The sequence below is a fragment of the Lynx rufus genome, unplaced genomic scaffold (genome assembly GCF_022079265.1).
Source record: "Lynx rufus isolate CCGP_SWC_20201006 ecotype Redwood Valley unplaced genomic scaffold, mLynRuf1.p SCAF_7, whole genome shotgun sequence".
Classification (NCBI taxonomy): domain Eukaryota; kingdom Metazoa; phylum Chordata; class Mammalia; order Carnivora; family Felidae; genus Lynx; species Lynx rufus.
Window position 1 is genome coordinate 55,536,545 of NW_025814889.1, and position 26,140 is coordinate 55,562,684.

Consider the following 26,140-nt stretch of genomic DNA (forward strand, 5'->3'; position numbering starts at 1 on the left):
TACTGTATGATTCAATTTATGTGAAGTTCTAGAACAGGCAAATCTAATCTTTGGTGGAAAAAAATCAGATTAGATTTTGCCTCTGTGGAGATGAAAATGAGAATTGACTGGTAAAGGGACACAGGAAAACTTTCATGGATGATGGCACTGTTCTGTATCATGATATGGTCACACAGGTGTGTGTATTTAGCAAATTAAAATTTCTATACTTAAGTATGCAAATTTTATCTCCCAAAAAGAACTGTAGAAAAATTTTAACTCTAGTTAATGATATGCATGCTGAAATAATTAGGAGGTGAAGCCTATTAATGTCTGTAATGTACTTTAAAATGTATCCAAAAATAAGATGGTTGGATATAGGGATGGAAAGATGTAGACATGTGATAAAATAAACAGAATAAATTGTAAATTGAAGAATCTAACTACATGAGTATTCTCTTGTTTTTGTTTTTTTTTTTCAACTTTCTGTATATTTGGTGATGTTCATAATATAATGTTGGGACAAAATCAGTAGTTTTGTGATCTGAAAATAAGTGTAATTTTTCTGGGCCCAAATATTTCTCTCCTAAAATAATGAGAAACTTAGACTTTTATCTCTGTAAGTCCATCCAACAATATGAGCAAATTGTGCCCTCTGTCTTGTATCTGCTCTGATCTCCAAGCCAGACTCTGATCACATCTCCTTCAAAATATTATTAAGATGCATATTTCCCTTCTAATTATATCTTACAACTCTTATATCTTATTCATCATCAGTTTTTCAAAAACTTAAATGTCTAGCATATTGGATATCCAATGGTATGTGTATATATTTTTGCTATTGCTGTTAAAAATTTCACTCTTTTTCTTGGCATCCTCATAAAAAGATTTCTGTGATAGCATCTGCTTATCATGTTGTACTAGACGGCCTTCTATTAAGATAATTCAGACTTTGACAAGCCTTTTAAATTAATATTTAACCCAGTCTACTTATTTGTGTTAGACTGCCTTTGCCCAATCATCTGATGTGGTGCAACACAATTAAATAATCAGTATTTCCCACTAATACATTTAAAATTTTAATGTCCTCTGGACAGGCAAATAAAATATTTGTGCGGTTTAATTATTATTTTCACAAATTTCTATATTCATCATTGAGCAATCAGGTGAACTCTCTGAAACTTATAAAATTGTAAGCATTCATTCACACACAGATAGGTCTGCCTGCTATTTTAGGATATTCACAGGTCCTTGAAGCCGAACCATGATCCATGTTCTACACCTTCATCTTAGCTCTCTTTATGCAAATGTACCCTGAGCTTCTGGGTGGCTCAGTCGGTTAAGTGTCCAACTTCCTCTCAGATCATGATCTCACTGCTCGTGGGTTCGAGCCCCACATCGTGCTCAGTGCTGACAAGCTAGGAGCCTGGAGCCTACTTCAGATTCTGTCTCCATGACTCTGCCCCTCCCTTACTCACTCATTCTCTCTCTCTCAAATATAAAAAATAAAACATAAAAAATAAATAAAAAAAAAAGAAAATGTACACCGAGGAATGCAAGGATTGGTCAAAGTATTAAATACCACTAATTGGATAAGTGACATTATTTCAATGTGAGGCAAAAATAAAATTAGAACACCTTAGAGAGGCTCTTATTTCCATAGGACAAGGAAGCAAGAGAGGCTAAAAAAGAAAAGGTTAGGCATGAAGCAGATCTGAGGGGCCATGCTTTGGGGACAGTACAGTTTTCAGCATGCTGTGAAGCATACTCTGCTGCACGAAGTCCCCTGATACCTCGGCAGCAATGCTATGAAGAGTGTGACATTGCCCCCGCCTCAGTGAAGGCTGAGACCTTCCGAAAATGCCTCAGGACTCCAAGCCAGGGGCAGAAACACACAACCAGACACACCAACTTGCTGCTGGGGCAGGATGGTGCATGGGTTCAGATTCTTAGAGTACAGCCTCTACTAGCCAGAAGGCTAGCACACCCGTCCACTTTGCTCCTGCCTCACACTAACACATCACAAGGGGCATCTGTGAACGGATGTCCTGGGGGTCGAGAGTTTTCACAGCCTAGAGCACTCAGTGTATCTTCATCTCCCCATTCACCAGGAGACTAGAGAAGAATAAACTACAGTGTTTTTCCCATGCTTCCCAGTCCCAACCCCCCACAGACAGAGTGTACTAGGAGGAAAAAAATAGTTCTGGGGTTGAGGGGGACACTTGATCATACTTACCTAAAAGCAATTTAGGAAAATTTGATGTTTCAATATTATGATAATATACTATTGATGTTGTAGTGGCGACAAATCCCATCACAGCTGGCATGAAGAGGTGGAGATGCCGTGATTCCCGCCGTCTACGGAGAGCGGTACAGTATCAGTGTCTAGAGCTGATGGTTCCAGATTCTCATTTTGTTTCCATTTGTTCTCTAAAACTTTCTCTTAATAACAAGATATTTAATATACAGAATGCAGTAGCAGTGGCTACGAGAACATGCAAAGGTAGACTCCATTGGGAGACATAATTCTGCTCAAAGGGTTTATCCCAACACAGAGGAGCAGGTACCACAGCTCAACAAGACCTTAAATACTCACAACAAAAGTAAGTATGTAACTACTCCTATTCTGAAGGGCAGAACTGCTGAAATAATTTAACACCTAAAGCAAGTAAAAACTACCGGATGAATGTGAACTCTAATGTATGTGAGAAGTACACTTATTCTTTTGATGGCTTTCCTAAACTATATGGCTGTTAGTGATTTCTCCATTTCTATTAATTCGTTCAACACAAATGTGTGTGCTGTGTCCAGGCATGATTAGTTGTTGAGATGCAATAGTGAATGTGACAAGATATAGTGTCCATAGTCAGAAAGCCCAGACTCTGTTGGTGATACCAAGAGTAAGTAGGAAATTATCGCCCAGGTGAAGGGACTATAAGTGCATGCAGGGTTAGTGTCTAAGGAAGAGAAAGCTGTGTGAAGGAACCTACTTCTGAACTGAGGCCCTAAGAATGAGGAACTGCTGTTCAGAGAAGGAAGAGAAGACTGTTCCAGGCAGAGGATCCAGACATGTCTAACACAAGCAACTCAATATGATTGAAAAGAGACCAGATTTCATTCTGAGGGTAGTAGAGAGCTTCACTCGGATTAGAAATATGACAGAACCGGATTTACGTGGTGGACAGCCCTCAACTCCATTTACATTAATAATGTAAGCTGGTAAAACATTTAACTGTTCTCAAATTACTTAAATACATTCAGACATAAACGGTATAGGGAGTGATTAGTTTGAGAGTGGGGGAAAAAGGAGCATTTGGGAAAGTCGCTTCAGAAGAAGTACAGTTGACAGTGGAAATGGAAATATGAAAAGGAATCCACTAATCAGGAATGTGGAAGAAGAGCATTTTAAAAAGAGAGAACAGAATATGTAAATACATAGAAGGAGGAAACTGTGTAACATGTTCAAAATTCCAAGTAGTTTAATATTCTCAGAGAGTTTGAAACAGGATATGTGGTGAAAGGCTCTGTATGCCATGGTAAGGAGCCGGAATCTAATCTTTTGGAAAATCTAAATAATTTAACAGGTAAGTGGCATGGTCAGATTTTAGGGGGTTTTAGACAAATCAATCTTGTAATAATGTGGATGATGCAGTAGGTAGGTAGTGTGTGCATCTGAGGAGAGGGGACAGACATACAAGGAAGAAAAGCAGTTAGCAAACTGTGGGTATAGACCAGGCAAGAGATGACAGAAGCCTGAATTAAGTTTCAGCAGCAAAAACATGAAAGAAATACAACATCTGGAAAATATTCATTGTTAAAATGGACAGGACTTTAATAGTGTTAGGGTATGAGGGTGAGGGTGATGGAGACGTAGAGAATAATTACCAAGGAGCCTGGATGGGGGGTGGGTAACCAAATAAGACTTCAAGAGGATGAGGAGATTGGAGAAAGGAAGCCAATAAGTTCTAGCAAGGCCACGCGGGCTGTGAAGGTGTCTAATAAACATGCAAAGGGAGTTGTCTAATAAGCCAAGTGTATGCAGAGATTTGGAACATGACCACTGATATTCCTGGAATCATTAATATAGACAATTTTAAAGTACCATGATAGCGTAAAAGCTGGTTTAAAAACCACCTACCATCCCCAGAAATACTTCAAAACAGTCAAAAAGTAGGAAATAAATATTTAATCACTACAGAAATTAAGAAATGCTTCCAGCATTCTTTTACTACTGAATCAAAGAAAGAATTAAAAAATCACTTACATAATATTTAGGAAATTTAAAAATGAGCATACTACATATCAAGGCCTGTAAATAATGTTGTCAAAACCATATTCAGAAGAAAGTTTATAACCTTAAACATATTCAATAAGAAAACATTGTAATAAATAAATAAATTATGTAGTCAATTCAAGAGGAAAAAGAATGACAAAACATCATTAAGGAAGGCAATGGTAAAGGATGAATAAAGACAGCAACAGCCACAGTAAGGTTTTATATTTATATTGTGGCATTTCTTTATTAGGGATTTGATGTGTGTTTTAAGCATGCTAGTATCTGTATTAGGATTGCTATTATATTGTTAGTTGTTTACTTACAAACTTGTACAAGTTTCGAGTAGTGTCCCAACCCTATTCTTTCCTTATGCTCTGTTATTTTTAGAGTATGACTCACAGACTTCAAGGTTCTGGTAGATGCACATATATCACATTATAGCAGAAAATCTTTACTCAGAAAGTAAGGAAGAAAATCAAAATGCATTGATTTTGTCCTCATCATGGAGGAGAAAAAATGATTTCAAAAAAAAATATGAAAAAAATAAAAGCTTAAATGAAAACAATAATAGTGAATATTTTAATACACACTTTTAGAATTTGAAGAATTAAATAATACAAAAATAATCACCACACAGGACTTGAGTAATCTAATCAGTAAACTCAATAAAATTTTATCTCCAACAAGGAAAATAGAAAATTATTTTCTAATTCTCATTAAAAACATATGAAATAATCAAATATTTAACTATAATGAAAATGTTAATAAGTCCCAAAATGTATTTAACAAATTACATGCTTTAATAATCTATCAACCATATTAGACTAAAAAGCAAACCAAAAATGATTCCTAGACCAAGGAGAGTAAATAAACCAGAACTACAAGCTATTTAGATAGAAACATAAAAAATGACATTTCTTATAAAAATCCATGCAAAACAGATAAGGATGTTTGTTTCAAAAGAAAAAATGAGTAACTTCAATATTTGTATTACTAAAAAAGAAAACCAAAAATACAATTTGGAAAGTCTTTGCATTGTTTCACTAATTATAATGAGCATTTGTTATATTTTAAGAAAAGAACTGCTCACAAATATTTTCTTAAATAAGAAGGAATGAAGGATCAGCGGTGTCAAACGTAGTAAGTATGATAAGGAAGAAAAGGTGTACATCAAGCTGTCATTAATGTTCACTAGGATTCTTGTGGAAGCAGTTTCCAGAATAGGACAAGGCAGACAAGAAAAGAAACTAAATTTTGGAGGTCAGGAATCATTGGAAAATGACTTTTTGAGAAGCTTGGATGAAAATGGTAAGGGAAAGCAGTCTGCAGCTAAAGAATGGGAGGAGGTAACACAAAATCAAGAGTGTATTTCTGCTTGGTTTCAGGACGGGCCTCTAATATCACCACGTCAATAAAACAAGTTACTTCCATTAGCATACATCTTCATCATTGTTAGCTCAGCCTCTGTTCTAAGTCTCTGACTGAATCTACCCACCAATCATGAGGCTGGAAAGAAGGAGGCATCCTTGCCTACATGGTGTCAAGTTTTTAGGAAATATTGGACTAATCTATCTTTCACTTTATACACACACATAGAAAGTTAGCTTGTATGTTAAGGGAATAAAAAATGAAGACTAGAATTGGCTATGTTAATTGGCTTGTATGAGTTAGTTTGTATGTTAAGGGAATAAAAAATGAAGACTAGAATTGGCGGGGCACCTGGGTGGCGCAGTCGGTTAAGGGTCCGACTTCAGCCAGGTCACGATCTCGCGGTCCGCGAGTTCGAGCCCCGCGTCAGGCTCTGGGCTGATGGCTCAGAGCCTGGAGCCTGTTTCTGATTCTGTGTCTCCCTCTCTCTCTGCCCTTCCCCCGTTCATGCTCCGTCTCTCTCTGTCCCAAAAAAATAAATAAACGTTGAAAAAAAAAATTAAAAAAAAAAAAGAAGACTAGAATTGGCTATGTTAATACAATATAATACAAATACACTGAAGGGTTTTAAACAGTAATCAATAATAGTCAACTAAGCTTCTTTTTAAAAAATATTTATTTGTTTATTTATTTATTGAGGGGGGCAGAAAGAGAAGGAAAAAGAGAGAGAGAATCTGATGCAGGGCTTGATCCCACGAACCATGAGATCAGGACCTGAGCTGAAATCAAGAGACGTGTAACCAACTGAGCAACCCAGGCACCCTGCCAATTAAGCTTCTAAATGCTTGGAGGCATGCGGTATCTTCAGAGTCCCTGATTTTTCTTTTTATCAGAAACTAAGATGTGCATATCTATGAAAAGAACTGTCATAAAACATTACAAAATAGTTGGCTCTGTGACGAAAGTTTAGAAGTTTCATCCCTCATTAATTGCAACAGAAAAACATAAACAGATGTCAGGGAAGGTCCTGATTAGATAAAAGGAAAATGATTTCAGGGCTTTCTTTAAAAAAAAAAAACACTTTCATATCAATTCTTTAATTAAAGGTGTACCATTTAGGGGCGCCTGGGTGGCTCAGTCAGTTAAGCACAGACTGCTGATTTCTGCTCTGGTCATGATCTCACTGTCATGAATTAGAGCCCAAAGCCTTGCCTCAGGCTCTGCTCTGGGTGTGGAGCCTGCTTAAGATTCTCTGTCTCCCTCTGCCCCTTCCCCATACACTAACTTGCTCGCCTGTGCTCTCTTTCTCTCTCTCTAAAAAAAAAAAAAAGGTGTACCATTTAGCATAATTTCAAAATTCTATTTGATACTGCCTATCAAAATTATTTCCTATTTTTTTGTTAGTATGTGATAAAAATATCCTCCCCACATTATGTTTAAATTTATAAGTAGAATTCACTATATTCTAACTGCCAAATGCAAACTGTTTTTTTTCATTCTTATAAATGACAAAATTCCAGGGCACCTAGGTGGCTCAGTTGGTTAATTTGCACACTTTGGCTCAGGTCATGATCTTGTGGTTCATGGGTTCCAGCTCCACGTCAGGCTCTGCACTGACAGCTCAGAGCCTGGAGCTTGCTCTGGATTGTGTCTCCCTCTCTCTCTGCCCCTCCCCCTCCTAGGCTCTGTCTCTCTCTCTCTCTCAAAACTAAATAAACATTTAAAAAAATAAAAAAAATAAATGTCAAAATTCCTTCAAAAACATGAGCTTTATGAGAAATCCTGATTTTAAGACAGTTTTGTGTTTTGCCTCAATTTGTGGCTATATTCTCACTGGTTCTCAGACATCTTTAATGCCTGCCTCATCTACCTTTGCTTCTTTATAAAATAAACTGAAACACTTGAGAACTGGTTATATATTTATATGTAAATATATAACTCTTAGAGCTATATGTCAATATAGACAATCTTTCTATGTATATCTATGTTGGTAATATAAACATCAAACTGTTTAAAAGGAGAGAACTTTCTGCAAGGGCTACATAAGTGAAGGAACAAAGAAATAGAAAACACATGAATAAGCGCAAGCCACAGTGATCTGAATTTTTGTTATCAGAGAAATTATGTATCAACATAAAAACACAGACAAAACACATAATTATCAAAGGCAGCAGTGCCCCCTTATCTGTGGGGAATATGTTCCAAGATCTCAGTGGATGCCTGAACTCACAGATAGTACAGAATCCTATATATACTATGTTTTTTCTTATACATACATACCTATGATAAAGTTTAATACATAGATTAGGCACAATAAGAGATTAACAACTAATAATAATAAAATAGAATAATTATAATAATATACTGCAATAAAAGTTATGTGAATGTGATTTCTCTCCCTCTCTGTCAAAATAATTTATTGTACTGTATTCACCTTTCTTCTTGCGATGATGTGAGATGATAAAATGCCTACATGATGAGGTGAAAGACACAGACACTGTGATGTAATGGTAGGCTACTACTGACCTTATTGACCTTGTGCCAGTACATCAGAAGGAGGATCATCTGCTTCCAGACTTTGGTTGATCATGGGTAAATGAAATCATAAATAAACAGGACTACTATGAAATGAGTGACAGCTGTTGTTCTTAATAAGTCATAACTAAAAAAGTTAAGCCTGACCTGGTGTTCTCTTAACTCCCATCCATATCAACATACTCACTAGTATAGTGTAATGATAGTAACTATGTTGAATCACTTACGAATCAGAAACAATGCCTTCTGCTATTTCACAAACATGCACAAAGAGAAGAGCAAATGTAAGAATCCATCTCAGGTTATGTCCAGGAAAATGAAGCCATGTGTTGTGATGAATTTGTACTTTCGAACTTTGACTTCCCCACCCTGGAAAAAAAGAGAAGAAATAGAAAGATGAAAGTATTAATTATAATCATGGAAATAATTCACATTGTGATATCATTTGGGGGATGGGTGGTTCCTCAAACAGGAACGAGATGTGCTTTCTAGGGTAGCAATGAAAATCCTGGTCTATTTTCATTATGTTAAAAAAACTAACAATTTCAATTGTTATGAGACTGCCTCGGTTAACACATTGACATTTGCTGCACTGCTCAAGAATAACACCAACTCTGGGTGGTAACATGGTTAACTCATGCTAATCAGAGCTCTTACTGACAGGTCCCTGATTCATTCAAAAGGAAACTGAGTTGATGATGTTAATAAAAGCAATTTGGTGTCTAAACTCTTTCAAAACATGGGATCTGCAGGGGGACTAATGAAAAAAGCCATATTTGGTAATGAAATGTAGAACTCATTACTTGAATCAACTCAATCATATGCATATCATGTGAGAAAAATTATAACCTATGAGTGGGCCAGCACTATTCATCAGAGGTAGTAGTTTTTCTCAAAGAAATTTTTTGTCTGTGGAGAAGCCTCACATACTTCAAGAATGAATCGGGGTTTGCACTCAAAATATTGCAGGAAGCAATTTCTACAAAAACAAATGGGACCCCTGAAGCATTCTTTGAAAAGCAAATTTATTCATGTCTTAGTTGTTCCCAAATGAACTTCATTATTGAAATATTAGTTACATTTAAAATATTGAACTGGAATTTATGCTGTAAACTCTTGCAGGCAAGCTTTCCTTATACCTGATACTTCTTTAGGATTTATTTATGATCTCTCACTAGCTCAAGGAGCCAATATTATAGATGAACAGTCTGTATTTTTCCCCACCTCTTTGACAATGTTCACTCTGATTCTACTTGAGTCAAATACTCTTTCGCCAGCCTGTGTTTGAGGCTCGAGATGCAAACAGACAAGACTGTCACAGTAATTACCCTGAAGAAGTTGGATGAATGTCAAAAATGAATAATTAACTGTTGTATTGCAATAAAAAAATATATAGGCTACTTTTGGCCAAAGGGCATTGTCCTACCAGCAACACCATGTAAACAACAATTTGTATTTTTATATATGGCCATCATAGTCCAAATATTTAGTGTCTATATCAAGAGTTGCACCGGCCTCTGCATGATAAGATATATAACAGAAATTCTTTGATCACTGTGACAATGCCAGGTACATAGTAGTCTCTCAATTAACATTTGTTAAATTAAGAAATAAAATCATACAAATTATTTTTAAACCTCCTTTTAAAGCAGATTGTTAAACTATGCTAATTTTCTTAAAAAAATCAGTCTGGTAGCTTTTTCATTTATTTTTATAAGCAACATTGTGCATGGGAGTATCAAACACTAAAATCAGATAGTGGTTACCTCTTGAAGGGATAGGAACATAGGATGTGGGAAGAGTAACAGGCTCAGGAAATAGTACACAGAGGGATTCACTTATATTCTCACCATTAGATTCCTTAAGATGAGTGATGATAGACTCAATAGATGTTTATTATATTAGTCTTTGTCATTTTTGTACATGAAATGTATTTTAAAAAAATTTAAGTTAAAGGTCTATTTTGGTTGTTTTGGGGAAGTGATGCAAATTATATATAATTGCTCTAAATAACTGGGTTTTTGTTATATGTAAGCTGAAAAATAGTAGGGAAAACTGTATTTTTAAGTCCTTTCCAAATAGTTCACATAAGTATTCTTTCTACCTGGAATGCACCCTTATCACTCCTACTCAAATTTGCAAGTTCTGTGTCCTCAGGTCCCCAAACATGTCACTTCCCATGCAATCTTTCCCACTAGTCCCAAGAATTAGTTGTTCTAGCAAGTTAATGCCCAGGAAAATGTATTTCTATATCTGCACATGAGCTTACAATGTGGGATAGACATTTTTCTCTTGACTTTGATGCATCTGTTTCACTGGACAAACCCAGTGAATATTCCAGGTCAAGTACTATTCCAGGCCACTTCTGAATAGTGCTGGCCCACTCATAAGCATTTTACCCATTTTCCATTCTCTTCAACCAGCACAAAACAAGTGCTCAACAAAGGATTTAGATCTATCGCATATAATTCTCTTTCCCCCTTCTTAAAAAAACTGCTGCTACTACTTCAAGTCCATTTCTAAGAAGGCATCTGACTTCTATTTTATCTACAGAATATCCTATGCCACAAATATAAATAATTGGGAAGCACAAGATACTTGTTTGTTCTTTTCCCACAGATTTACGCATAAGTTTTCATGTCGGAAAAATTAAATAAACATTATACCAAATCTCAGCCACTAATAAGCCTTTTAATTTTTTTTTCCAACGTTTATTTATTTTTGGGACAGAGAGAGACAGAGCATGAACGGGGGAGGGGCAGAGAGAGAGGGAGACACAGAATCGGAAACAGGCTCCAGGCTCTGAGCCATCAGCCCAGAGCCCGACGCGGGGCTCGAACTCACGGACCGCGAGATCGTGACCTGGCTGAAGTCGGACGCTTAACCGACTGCGCCACCCAGGCGCCCCAAGCCTTTTAAAATAAATATTAGGTGATGAAATATAGGACAGTAGATTACTTACCAATAAACAATATTGGAAAAGTGATAAACAACAGGAAGACATGAGGGACCAGGTTGAGGGCATCCACAAAGCAGGGATTTTGTAATACACCATGAGAGATATTATATGAAGAAATGTTGTTACCACAAAATGAAAGGCTCATTTCTTCTTATATGGTTTACTCTAAAAGGAAGAGAAAAGAGAAAGAGCCTCTTATTATTAAATTCCCTTTTATAAAATCATAGCCCTAAGGAAGAGGTTTTATTATAAAATTAACCCCCTTTATTTTTGCAGTTGTGGAAATAGGAAACTGTATGCCAAAATCATTTGAGAGTTTCTTAGAAAGGCCTGTGCATTCTATAGATCATTCTCTTTCAATCTTTTTTTTTTCAGAGAAAGATATTTTATTTTAACTTGGGAGATATGTCATTATTAATATCTACCAATGATGGTACCTTAAAGAAGCGTGTGTTTGACTAAAATGATTTCAAAGAACAAAAATGGTCATATCTCAAGAAAAAGAAAGAAAAAATGAAACTATCCACCGATATTACAAAATAGTGTAATATCAAATCCTTTTTCATCTTCTCTCATTGAAAATGCATTAGCAAACAACTTAAGTTTGGTAAAATTTACCGTCACTTTTCACTGCAGGAAATACGAATACACAGAGACCAATGTGGCTGCAAACAGCAATCAGCCTTTCTCTGAAGGATATTAAAACCAAGTGCTTCAGACAAATTAAATATAACTCAAGTGACAATTTAGTGAAATTACTCAGGTCCCACAGTCAGAGAATATTCTTACATGAAATGCACCCTATTCAAGTTTTAAAACAAAAAAACATGTCTTTTAATTAGAAATCAATATTACATTAGAGTAGAAGTAGACAGATTTAGAAAGGAAACAAGATAAACCAGAGGTTTTTCTAGCTATTGTTGAGACTTTGGCTTCTACTCAGTGAAATGGAGCCACTGGGGGTTTTGATCAGAGGACTGACATACTCTGACTCACATTTAAACAAAAAATTAAGTTTATTTATTTTGAGAGAGAGAGAGAGAGAGAGAGAGAGAGGGCACACTTGCGAGCCAGTGGGGGAGGGGCAGAGAGAGAGGGAGAGACAGAGAATCCCAAGCAGTGCAGAGCTTGATGTGGGGCTAGAACTCAGGAACCTCCAAGATCATGCCCTGAGCCAAAGTCGTACGCTTAACTGACTGAGCCACGTAGATGCCCTCTGACTCAAATTTTAAATTAATTCCTCTCATTGCTGTGCTGAAACAGATGGTATAGGAGCAAGGGTTTGCTTCATCAAAATACTACTATGAAATTCTGAAAAGTTTTAGCCTTCTGAAAAAATCTTTTATAATGCCTCCTATTTACTCAGTCTCTGCCAAATTCTGGGCACTTTGCATACACTATCCTTATAACAACCGTGCGATGTTAATTATTTGTATTTTACATAAGGGCATCGTGAGGTTCAGTAACTTGCCAACCAGTAGAGAAGTGGTGATCCATATCCATGTGTCTGACTTAAACTATTTTTCTCCCACTGCATCATGCAGCCTCCAACCTATTTTTTTAAACATCTTCTCTACTGTCATTAAAAGAGTAGAGTTTAAGATTTTAACCTCACTGGACTTTGGAAAGAATCTACACATATATGTCACACTGGATTCTGAGTTAGATTATCAAAGGTTGGCGAAAGTTTAAATGAGTTTATAAGTACCTTTTCTCTCTTCCCATTCATTGAGAAATGATTTAGCAATGGTCACAAACAATATTTTTTCCTAGGAAAAAAATAAAGAGTGTTACACAGAAAATACTGGCAACAGTAGGTAATCGGAGAAACCAAATTTCAAGCACAAGTTTTATAAGCTTTATATTACTAGAACTAACTAAAATGCCTGTGCTTACAGTCTGTAGATACTTATATGGAATTCCTCTCACATATTGTTTCTGTTAAGCCCTTTCATTGAACATCATTGATATGATCTCTAGTTGAGACCTTTTCTCATTGAAAAAATTATATTAAAAACAACTCAAGATGAGGGTATATACTTGGCAAATTCTTAGCAACTATTAAGGCTCTAAGCCTCATAGAATAATTAAAAGCGGTGTGAGGTTTTTTAAATAACAGTAAAATGGAATTTGTAGCTATATGAGGTGACGGATTTTAACTACACCTACTGTGGTAATCATTTCTCAATACATCTGAATTAAACATCATGCTGTACACCTTAAACTTATACAGTGATGTATGTCTGTAAACCTAGAAAAAACAAACACCTAAAAAATAATAGCTACTAATGGAACTTCTAAGACTATTTCTTTTATTAAGTAGAAATGATAAAAAGAAACTTGATCTCACTCTTACTGAAAGACATGTATAAACTGTTTCCTAGAACGAACGGGAAATAATTTTTACTTTTGCTAATTTTATAATTTTATTCAAAATTATGCTATTCCAATTGGTCACATTTATAAATCTTGACATTTAATCATTATCATTGCACCAGACACTAAAGTATAATTTGAATTTGCAAAACATATATTTCATTGGCTATAGTAAGTCTGCCTGCTATGTTTAATCAATCCTCAAACCTACCAATCAAGTAACCTCTGGATAAATGTGTAACGGTGGAATGAAACTATCAGAGCACTACTGCAAGTTGAAAAAGTCAAAGAATGTTTCCAGTCGTGTACCTGATGTCTGAAATTCTGGGCCATTAATTAACTATAAAAATACTTACTGATGCTAAACATGTGCTAGGCACTGGGAAACCAAGAGTGCATATGACAGAAACAGTACCTGTGGTCTTAGACTGTATAAATCAGACTACACTAATCCCAATAGTTCTTGGTATAATGTAAAGGTTATGATCTACCAGACAGGGAGCTATACAATGATATGATCATACTAAAGCATACACTTCAGATTAATAAAGTGAAAGCTTTAGAATGATTTCTTCCTTCTACCATAATCTCTAACCTCACATTCCCTGGGGCTCCCAACCTGTTCTCTACCTCTCACCACATCTCTCCTTTTGTTTTTGTTTCTGTCTTTTCCTCCTCCATCCATTTCCCTTTGACCCTTAGCTTCTTTCTCCAACATACAGTGCACATGTGGCACATCCTAACAGTCAGCCCATATTATTACAACTCAACATGGGCAAAAAGAGGAAAGGAGTAAACTTATAGATATGTTGATAATTACTGTGTTTACCAAAGGCATTTTATTCAATCAGGACTTTTAATTAATTTTTAAATCTCTGATTGTCATTCAGGGTTTTCCCTCCCAGAGCCCTGATTAAGTCAGGGACGCTTTGGGAACAGTGTAACGTGCTGCTGCTCTTGCTGGCTAAACTCTGTCACGTGACCCCCCTGAGTCCTGCCCTTTCTGGAGCTGTCTAGTTCAACTAAGCACAGACAGAGGCCCAAGCATCCAGGAGGGAGAGGAAAAAGAGGCCAGATGGGAAGACATGACACTTTTCTCCCCACGAGCACACATCTACTGAAAGATGTTCAAGTGTTTATGACAGCAGACAGGGTCGAAGAACTTGACTGAATGAATCTTAAAGACAAATGTCAAAAGTGAAACTCTGATTACAGGGATGGTCTGCAAAACAGAAAACACAGAAAGAAAATACTCCTTGAGGACCAAACTTATGATTTCATCGCAAGAATCCTACCCTCAGTATTCTTTGAAATGCATTATATGAAGTTCCACACCCTCAGGAGTTATAAAATTGGGATTTAGTTGATGACTATAAAGTAAAGTAAGTAAAAACTAACACTCTTTCCTGTTCACCCAGAAGAAAGTGTCAGTTTTAACGGAGCAACAGCCACAGGGAACTTAAACATGCTGGAAACATCTGAAGAAAACATGCTAAAAGCAATATAAAAACTTAATTCTTATATACAACATAACTGGTTCTTTAGTTATTCAGAGATTAACTATACACTATGAGAGAGAAACATGGCATTGTAAAGAATGTAGGGCATGTAATCTAATAACCTCTGAAATTTCTCTTTCAGTCAGTGGTTCACAAAATATGACTAAAAGATGTCTATCTATCTATCTACAAATGACAGATCCAAGTAGGAAAATCACTAGCAAAAATGACCACTGATTCCTGATTTAGTGCCTGATCTCAATGCACCCGTTGGAGTTCTATCGCACACTAAAGGAAATGGTACTCAGAAGGTAAGATTCACACATGCCAGTGGGATATATATATTTTTTAATTCCAAATTTAACAAAAAGGAAAAAGTAAATACCTTGGGCGGTCGCTTGATGCTGCTTCAAACCCCTACTCGTGCACTTGCACTACCTTCAAAACACCGGCTTCCTACACTGTTTTAAGTGTAAATTTCAAACCCAGACGCAGAACTCCTAAAAAGTAAAGAGTAACAAAAATTAAGCAGATAGAAAGCAACTTCATGAACAATACAGGAGAATGTCTCAGAGAAAAAAAAAAATTAGTAATAACTCTCTGCACTATTCCTGGCTGGTTTTAAGTAGGAGTCGGCAAAGTTTTGTAAGTAAAGCTGGAAACCTGATCCCCACGCCCTCTCTTCCCCGGCTGGGGCCGGGTGCCTTAATCCTAGAAATAGCTACCCTGAAGTCAGAGCGCCATGTGAGCGCGCGGGAGCCTTTTGATTGCCAAAATCGACAGTTTACAGTTACTCTTAATTTTTTTAAATCATGTTTATGTAAAAAATACAGACTCACTTACTCCGAAGGCAGTTTTCCTCCCCTAGGCGAAGCACGCAGGGCGACGGAGCGGATTATTTTTAGGGTGGTGGGAGATCAGCTGCTGCCTCCTATCGGGTTTCTAAATTGCACAAACTGCTCTGAGCTGGGGCGGACACGACAACTCCGAGGCAGGAAACTGGGCAAAGCCCCGAGTGCAGCCGCGCCTGGGACTGGAGACCCTCCCCACCCCCGCTCGGCCCTGCTTTCCGTACGGGAGAGACAAACTTGGGGTGCGCGATGCGGCGATCTCACAAACACAAGTAATATGTGTGCCCCAAACTTCATTAAGCACGGAAACTTGCAATGTATGAGTCAATGATTCTCTGGAGTCAGGTTTTCAAACGTCAAAACATGCAAGGTACTCAACTTGCACTTGTAATTTCCCTCCAGGTTCTATATGCCTTTTATTAGCCACAAAAGGAAGCTGATCTGGGGAGTTCACCTTTTTCCCCCCGAGCGGACCTGGGAAACGAGGGGCTCATTCAAGGCAGAAGACCCCGCTGCCAGGCTGTGTGGGCGCGTGCAAGGGTCTCACAGCAGCCAGGAGGGCTCAAATCTAATATTTGCCCCAGCGACCGGGAAAACTTGGTTCCTCCTCCGGACCGGCCGCGGCGCTTTTCCGAAGGGCGACCGTCACCCTAGCTCCCCGAAAGTAGGACTTCGGCTTCCACATCTGCACAAACAGTTCCCCCACTCTTGCTCCCAGCGTGCGAGAGAATTAATTCTCAAGGAGATAACGTGTTTAAAATACACTCACCCCACAGTAAATAACTGCCCCCAGGGCGCAAGCTGTAAATTTTGTCCCCGGGCAACCCTCTTTAATTAACACGCGATTTTCTGCGGGGCCAGCCTTCGATCAGCTTCAAGTCATCATTGTTCTCAACCATTGTCCTAATATGACACAGGATGGTAAGCAGGCGGGCTGGTGCCCCCCAGGCTCCGTGCGCGACCGCCCAGGGGCACCGCTCCAGGAGCGCGGGCACCCGGAGCGGGTCCTCGGACCTGCGCCCTAGCCCGGGCGGCCACCCCACCTCCACGCTTGGCGGACAGAGACTGACCTCCGCCCTGCGAGCCCCGGGGATTTCCCGCGGGCGCCTCACTCTCGGGAAGGTCGCTGCATTCCCTCATGAGAGCCGGGCCTCCGCCAGCGACTGAAGCTTGTACTCGCGGCCGCTAGAGGTCTGCGGGGCCTCGCGGGGCGACATCTGGAAGGGTCCCGAAGACCGTGGTCCTACGGCCCCTGGAAGTTTGCCAACTGTACCCCGGAGCGGTCTGCCACGGCGCAAGCGCACAGAGAAAGCGTGCTTCAAGAATGGGGATCCGGATACTGTGGGTGGATCCCGGGGAGACGCGGAGAACTAGCCGGAAGGGGGGCCTAGGGCTCCCCAGGCGGCTGGGGAGAGACACCTGGAAATAGTGGGTGCAAATCCCCAGATGTAGACTCTGAGTGTCACTACAGATAATCAGGTTGACTCTGAGACTTTATATCTATATCGATATATCACTATTATTAACACGATTTTTAAAGATTAAAAGTCATGCTTATTGTAGAAACTGGAAATTATGGAAGAGTATAAGGGAGCCCAAGGAGCCCCCAAACCTATAAAACTGATAACATTTTGTTACATTTTAATGGTGAGTTAAAGCACGGACCTGAGGGCGAAGCTGCTATCAAACCCTGCTACCTGACTCAGGTGAAACACTTTGGGCAAAATACTTAATCTTTCCTTGTATCCGTTTCCTCACCGGTTCAATGGGGAAAACTGAAAAATATATATGGCTTCATAGTCTTGAAGGGTAAATGGGTACATGAGATAATCCCTTTAAAGTGGTGAGAGTGTCTGCCCTTTCAGTAAAAGCTACTATGTATGCCAACGTTATTATTTTTTCTATCATATTTTATGTTGTTCCAATCACAAAATAATTTGTCTCCTCACAGTACCTTTTAAAACAATTATTTTCTGATAGAATTTTAAAATCTTTATAGAAATCATTTAAATGGCTGCATAATGCCTTGTCTGGCTATACCATAATTTAAAATCCATATTCCTGGATTATTGGACATACAGTTGCCGATTTTCCACTACCATATTATATTTTGATGAGCTTTTAAAATAAAGTTTCTTCTTTCTTTGCAACAGATAATTTCTTTAAGGTACATTTTTGGAAAAGTAAGTGCAGGGTCAAAAGTAGTATTTTTAGGGCTGTGATATAGAATGTGAAATTACCTTTCTAAAAAGTTTGTGTTAACTACCCCCAAACTGTATGAAATGACCTATTACACTTATGCCGAAACCAACATTGAATATTCTTATTTTTTAAAAGCCTGTAATTTGGGGTGCCTGGTGGGCTCAGTCAATTGAGAGTCTAACTCTTGATCTCTGCTCAAGTCATGATCTCAAGGTTGGTGGGATCAAGCCCAGTACCAGGCTCTGAGATGACAGCACGGAGCCTGCTTGGGATTCTGTCTCTCCCTCTCTCTCTGCCTCTTGCTTAATGCTCACTCTCTCTCTTTCTCTCTGAAAATAAATAAACTAAAAAAAGTCCTGTAATTTGACAGATAACATGCAATTCTTTGTTATTAATATTAACTTTTTTTCAAATGTTCGCTAATCTTTGTTGTATTCCCTCTGTTGTTGAATAGCTTGTTCATATACTTGTCCATCTAATGGGTCTTAACAAAGTTTTTTATTATTTGCATGAACTTTTTACAAGAGTATATTAATCTTCACATCTACATGACAAATATGTTTCCCAATTTGTTGTTTAAGAAAACGATTGTGGTGCTGCCTTTACAAAAAATAAAAACAGTTGTTTTTATACATTCTATAAAGATTTATTAGAGCACATACACTGGCTAGATCTCCTGGAGGTCACAGAGGTTAGTGATGAGTCAGACCTCCAGGGTCTCTGCATTCATGATGCTTTTTTTTTTCTAAGGGAAAGTTTACTTAAGCAAATTTGGTGCCTTTACTATTGCATTGTATTCCAATGCTTTAGTTAATAAATACTAAATTTTTATTTATATCTGTTTAAAAGGTTTTTTTTCCAACTTTTTAATGTTTATTTATTTTTGGAGAGAGAGTGTGAGTGAGGGAGGGGCCGAGAGAGAGGGAGACAGAATCCAAAGCAGGATCCAGGCTCTGAGCTATCAGCACAGAGCCCGACACAGGGCTTGAACCCACGGACCACAAGATCATGACCTGAGCTGAAGTCGGATGCTTAACCAACTAAGCCACTCAGGCGCCCCTTAAAGGTGTTTGTTTGTTTTTTTTAATTCTGTTCTAGAATTTATTTTGGCATATGCTATGGGATGAGAACTTAAGTTAATATTTTGTTACACAATCACCATTTAATCTCTTTCCTCTGCTCTGTTGTGTAATACCATCTTTGATCTTTGTCACTTACTTATCATTATTTTATAGTAAGATTTGTTTATGGGCCACCTATTCTGTTTAATGAATCTTTTTTTTCATATTTTTTAAAACTATATTACGATGATCTGATGAATTTGATTATTATAGCTTTAAAGTATATTTTAACTCTGCGAGTTCCAGTCTACTTTCCACTCCTTTCAAAATTATCTGTTGACATTTACCCGAGAGAAATGAAACAGCTATTCTCTGTTGGGCATTTTGTTGGAATTTTATTAAATTTAGAAAATAATTTACAAAAAAAATCATATTTCTAGTGTTCTTTCTATCTGAAAACATGGTTTCCCATTTACTTAAGTCTTTTTATCTTTCTATCAAATTTATATAGGTTTGTACATTTCTTGTAATGATCAATCATACAAATTTCATATTTTTATTTCACATTTTGTACTCCCATTAAGAATGCATTATTTGTTTATATTTTCTGATTATATATTTACCTTATATTGAGCAATTTTGCTAAGCTTTCTCAATAATCTCAGTGTTGTTTTACCATGTTACCTTGACTTTGCAGAAAATATTTTATCTGCAAATAGTGTTACACTTGTATTATGGAGTATATGTTTGCATTCCCCCCCCAAACTTCACATGTTAAAATAACCTCCAATGGGATAATATTAGGAAGTCAGTCCTCAATAATTATATTTAGATGAGGTCATGAGTCCCATGATGGGATTAGTGTTCTTATAAGAAGAGAAAGAGACTAGCATTTGCTCTCTCTGCTCTCCCCTATGTGAGGACAGAGTGAGAAGATAGATATCTGCAAACCAGGATGAAGGCCCTCACTAAGAAACAAATTTGTTGGTACTTTGATATTAGACTTCCCAGCCTCCAGAACTGTGACAGATAAATGTTTGTTGTTTAAACCATCCAGTCAACAAATTACTACCCCAGTAATTTGTTACAGCAACCCAAACTAAGACAACTTACTTACCACTTTCAAATACTTATAGTTTATTTATATTCTATCTCTAATTTTAATCAACTCTCTTTTCCCATCACTAGTTGGATGTCTTGCTCCCACCTGCAGACATTCCGATTTAATTTATACAGGGTACAGCCTTGGCATCAGGTTGGTTAAGCGTCCGACTTCGGCTCAGGTCATGATCTCACAGTTTGTGGGTTCGAGCCCCATGTCAGGCTCTGTGCTGACAGCTTGGAGCCTGGAGCCTGCCTCAGATTCTGTCTCTCTCTCTCCCTCCTCCTCTTCCATTCATGCTCTGTCTCTTTCTCTCTCAAAAATAAAACAAATGTTAAAAAAAATTTAGAAAATTGATTTGGTAGTGGTATTAGGTCCATCGGGTAAAGTGCAAAATTCGTATGTATTTTTAAGTTGAAGCATAAGACCACAAGAAATTTTGATCTTGAAGTGGATTCCTTCGGATTGAACCATCATGTCCATGAAGGTATTATTCACTCTTCTCAAGTGCTCAGGGTGACTCTTGGGAAGAGCTGGGGAGGTAAGCATGGAAAGCTGTAGAAGTGTGAGAGCAACGTGCCCTGAGGTACTTCATGGGGCAGGCACAACAGTCTAACATTCCTGCTCTGTCTCTGAGTGGCCATATTTGTGAAAGTTCCACAACGTCTGGGAAGTAGATATTGTCTTCATTGAAACTAAATTCAGTTTCTGGCCCAAAGAAACTTCTTGTGGCCCCTGAACACTAGTGGTGCAAGAATGATTTTTCTCTTTGTTTTGAGTTTAAATAGAGAGTTGAAAAGGGCTGGAAATATCTTTTTACCTTTCTGCACGCTTACCCTGAATTGAATGCCTTGTTAGATATACAGAAGAATACTAATAGTTTTTAAATACGCTTTATTAGATTTTGGAAACTGCATGTAACATATATGGTATAGATAGGCACATGCACACAAGATACACATCTGGAGGGGTGCCTGGGTGGCTCAGTCAGTTAAGTGTCTGACTTCAGCCTAGGTCATGATCTTGCTGTTTCCGAGTTTGAGACCTGCATCTGGCTCTGTGCTGACAGCTCAGAGCCTGGAGCCTGTTTCAGATTCTGTGTCTCCCTCTCTCTCTCTGCTTCTCCCCCACTCATGCTCTGTCTGTCTCTCAAAAATAAACATTAAAAATTTTAAGAAAAAATAACAAAACAAAATGCACATCTTGAGTTTTATGTATACCTAGATTAATTCAGAAAAGTATTAAAATTAGACATACTTAAATATGCTCTGTAAGATTTAGTTAATCAGACATACTATATGGCACAATAAGAAATTACTTCTAGAATTCTGCCTGCTAAATTCTTAAAAAAATTAAACATATTAAAGAGGTCAGTTTTAATAAAAATAACTAATTACAGAATTCACAAAGGGAAAGCAATTACATGACCTTTAATGTGATTTAATTTAATATAACATCTCTGAATGTCTGTTTAAAGGATTATATAGAAAATACATAGAACTAGCATATCATATTAACAGGTTTCTTTTAAAATATGTATATCAGGTTACTTTTTTGAATCATGTAATTAATACCCTTGAAATGTTTACAATACTAATCTGATGAGCTATTGTCAAAAATACTCCAAATGTAAATCATGTCATCAAAATTGTTATAATACTCAAATTAGCAAGGTCTAAATTTATTTATTTTTATTATTGTTAGAAGCAAAAAGTTTTATTATTTTCAGTTTGAGTAAATAGAAATAGTTTCCTTAAGCATTCCATTTAACTAATGACAAAAGTATGAATTACTAATTGTGGAGATAATTAGGTTTGCTAGCAATCCTGTCTTAACTAAATTTGAACAATGTTGAGGCCAGCCCAGTCCCTTTACTTTGACAAATAAAGATGAAGTCTCTGTCCCATTTCTGAATCTACATTACTTTTAATCCTTGGTCTCATTTACATAATTTTTGCTTATTTGTGTCATCAAGTCAATGTCAAAATTGCACCAAGATATAAGCAGAATATTTAGATTTGCTTGGCAAAATTAAAAAAAAAAATCACTCATGAAGTTAATGTTACTGAGATTTACTACCAAGCCAATGAAAAGACAGTGTAATAGATATGCTCTAGAAAAGAATCTTAGTGGGAAAGTGGATGTTATTGCTTCCTGATGTGTCTCTGATTGTTTATAGACATGCACCTAAACTTTGGGGGTCACTGTGGCCTATCTAGAATGAGGAATCCTCCAGTTTGGAGGAGACTTAGACTTAAGGTTTACATGCTATTCAGCCCAGCAATGCAGTTCTTTGTTGTCCCTCAGGGACATACTTTTGCATTCTATTCCTTTCTGCTTCACTTGGCCTAAAGTAGCACATAGAAAAATAAAGAGTAAAAAAATTCACTTTTCATTCAACACATATTCATTGATTGTTTGCTGGGTAATGCAATAGATATTGAAGCTACAGAGTTGAAAATGACATGGTCCAAGCTTCCAAAAATTTTAAAATCGCATTGGAAGAGAGACACATAGATAATTATAATGCAAATGTAGCTCACTAAAAGATATAGACACCAGCAATTATAGAGCCTAAAGACTATAATTAACAAGCCATGTTCAATAGCTGGACAAAGAAGGGAAGAGCGTTTAAGACAAGTGGAGCAAAAGCATGCACTGTGAGTAACTTGTCCTGTGAGTATTCTGCAAGAACAGTTAAAGTATCTAATCAATTTTAATTTGGTAAATGAGTGATGTGTTACAATAGGAGTAGTATGTGACACTGAATGTCACATGACCACAACTAAGCCAATGGTTCTTCTCACACACGTGCGTGCATACTGCAGGATTGTGGGTGATAATCTCCCATGCTTGGCTACTTGGTCTCAGGCCATGGTGTTTGGCAGAAATCAGTGATTTTTCAGAACATTAGAAAGTGCCCACAACTGGCACTAGTGTATGTTTTGTCACTTCAAAGCACCTATGGACAGTCCTCTGCTTTTTCATGCAAGAGTAAGCTTAGGAATGTTTTCCTTCATTCTAGCTCAGACTGCCTGCAGATATAGACCCTTTCCTCTGCTGCCTTATTGCCAGTTACATTAAATATAGCATATGACAAGAGTTTGTTAATACTGTACTGTAGTCAACATCTGTGTGAGTGTATACAATGACCCTCATGCAGAAAAAGATTCCATTGAAGCAATAGATAGCAGTTTTTCCACTAGTGATAGTGAAAGTCATCCTACACAATAACCCTCCTCTCTCTGGTCTCCCTCACATCAGCCCCGAAGGTTTTCTAAGGTAAGTGCAGGTTAATTTGTTTATTTTTCCTCATATTTTGTATTTTCTTTATTATTTTGTATTATGTTACAGTATTGTAATCATTTTTATATGAATATTTTTGGGTTGTGGAATGGATCCTCTGAGTTTCCATCATTTCTTATAGGGAAATTCGCTTTGAAATACAAGTGCTTTGGATTATAAGCATGCTTACAGAACGAATTATGCCAAACAAAGGTTTTACTGTATTAGCAAATTAAATCTAGGAATATATAAAAGGGAGATGATAACATAACCAGGAGGAATTTATCACTGGAATCCAAGGTTGGTTTAATACTAAAAAATCCATTCATTTTGGCATATTAACAGAATAACATAACATTTACAGAAAACATAACATTAACAGAAAGAGCATACAATCAGCACAATAGATGTATAAAAAACATTTGACAAATTTCAACATCTATTTATGATAAACTCTTTCAACAAACTGAACAGCAGGAAATGTCCCTGATCTGACAAAAGGGATATACAGAAAACCTACAGATGACATCACACTTAATAGTGAAAAATTGAATCCTTTTTCAGATTAAGAACAAGCCAATTATACCCACTCTCATTATTTCTATTCAACATCATACAGGAGATACTAGCTAGTGCAATAAGGTACGAAAAAGGAAACAGGAGACTGACCGGAAAAAAGTAAAACTTTCTTTATTGGTAGATGACATGATCATGAATGTAGAATGTTTTTAAGGAATCTGCAAAAACACTAGAAGTCATAAGTGAATTTAGCAATATTTCAGGATACAAAGTCACTTCCATATTCTAGTAGTGAACAATTAAAAAATGGTATTCAAAGAATGCCATTTATAGTAGCATTAAAATGATAAATTATTGTAGGGTAGATTCAATGAACTATGTGTAAGACATACACACTGAAAAGTTGAAAATACAGCTGAGAGATAAAAGAAGACCTGGATAGAAAGATGTATTGTGTTCATGGATTGGAAGACTCAATATTGTTAAGATGTACATTCTCCCCAAACTTATTTATGGATTCAAGACAATTTAAAATCAAATTCTTATCAGAATTTTGTAGGAATTCTCAAGCTAACTTTAACTTTTATATAGAAATGAAAATTGCATTGAAAAGTCCAAATAATCTTGAAAATGAAGAACAAATTTAGAGAACTAATCATACCTGATTTCAAGATGTACTATAAGGCTATAGTACAAAAACAGAGTGGTAAAAAGTAAAAGGATACATATGGGTCAATGGAACAGAACAGAAAGTCTAAGAAGAAATGTATATTTGTTCAAGTGATTTTTGACAAAGGTGCCAACATGATTCAGTGGGAGAACAGAACTATTTTTTTTAATAATTTATGCATGAAAAAATGAACTTCAACTTCCATCTCATACCATACACAAAAACAAACCCCAAATAGACCATAAACCCAACATAAAAGCTATGAATATATTTTATGTTTCTAAAGAAACATATTCATAACTTTAAAGTAGACAAAGATCTCTTAAAGAAGAAAGTCAAAGCAATAGTGAACAAACAAAAAGCAATAATTGGACTTGATCAAAATTAAAACATTTAAAAAACACCATTAAGAAAGTGAAAAAGCAATCCAAAAAATATTGACACGTATAGCTGACAAATGACATATCCAGAATATACAGATAGTCCCTGACTTAAAATGGTTCAACTTGTGATTTTGTAACTTTATGATGATACAAAAGGGATATGAATTCATTAGAAGCTTAACTTTGAATTTTAAAGTTTGATCTCCTGGGCTAGCAATATGCTATATGGTGCTTGGTTGTGATGCTGGGCAGTGGGAATAAGCCGTAGGTCTCAGTCAGCCACACCCATGAGCAAAAACAAACAGTGTAGTTACAACCATTCTGTACCCATTCAACCATTCTGTTTTTCACTTTCAGTACAATGTTCAATAAATTACATGAGATATTCAACACTTCATTATAAAATATATTTTGTGTTAGATGATTTTGCTCATCTGTAGGCTAATGTAAGTGTTCTGATCATGTTTAAGGCAGGCTAGGTTAAGCTATGATGTTTGGTAAGTTAGGTGTAATAAATGCACTTTTTTATTTATGATATTTTCAGTTTACAAAGGGCTTATCAGGTCATAACCCCACTGTAAGCTAAGGCAGATCTATAGATGAAAAGTTGCAATGCAATAAGAAAATAACCAAATTAAAAGTTTGAATAGACACTTCATAGAAGAATTGTATCAGTTTTCTATTGTGGGATAACATATTTCCACAAACATAAGTGACTTATAACAATACCCATTTATTGTCTTATATTTCTATAGGGCAGAAGTTCAGGTGAGCTGAACTGGGAGCTTTGCTTAGGTTCTCCCAAATACAAAATAAAAGGTGTTGGCCTGACTGGGCTCTATTTGGAGGCTCTGAGGAAGAATCCACTTCTGAGTTCATTCAGTTGTCTTAGTTGGTCACCCAGATGTCCCCAAATCCATTTTCTAAATCAATACTTCCCAGAATCTGATATTCTGCCTGAATTCAATAAGTATTTATTGAATGGCCAAACAATATATGCAAGTTGACCTCAGTGAAAAAAAAAAAAGCATATCTTCTCAAATCTTCCAGTAAAATCAACACACTAGGAATATGC

The 26,140-nt window shown here is 36.9% G+C and overlaps 1 protein-coding gene across 2 annotated transcripts in view; it reads right to left on the reverse strand.

The window, feature by feature from the left end:
• The window catches only part of ABCC9 (ATP binding cassette subfamily C member 9), a 130,983-nt gene extending 119,721 nt beyond the window's left edge, over positions 1-11,262 (reverse strand). For both annotated transcript variants that reach the window (XM_047066153.1, XM_047066154.1), the window contains exons 1-3: positions 11,121-11,262; positions 8,386-8,527; positions 2,216-2,337 (exon numbers count right to left, since the gene is read on the reverse strand). In XM_047066153.1, the coding sequence (XP_046922109.1) occupies positions 2,216-2,337; positions 8,386-8,527; positions 11,121-11,262 (406 nt within the window). The remainder of the gene's footprint in view (positions 1-2,215; positions 2,338-8,385; positions 8,528-11,120) is intronic.
• Between the last annotated feature and the right edge of the window lie 14,878 nt (positions 11,263-26,140).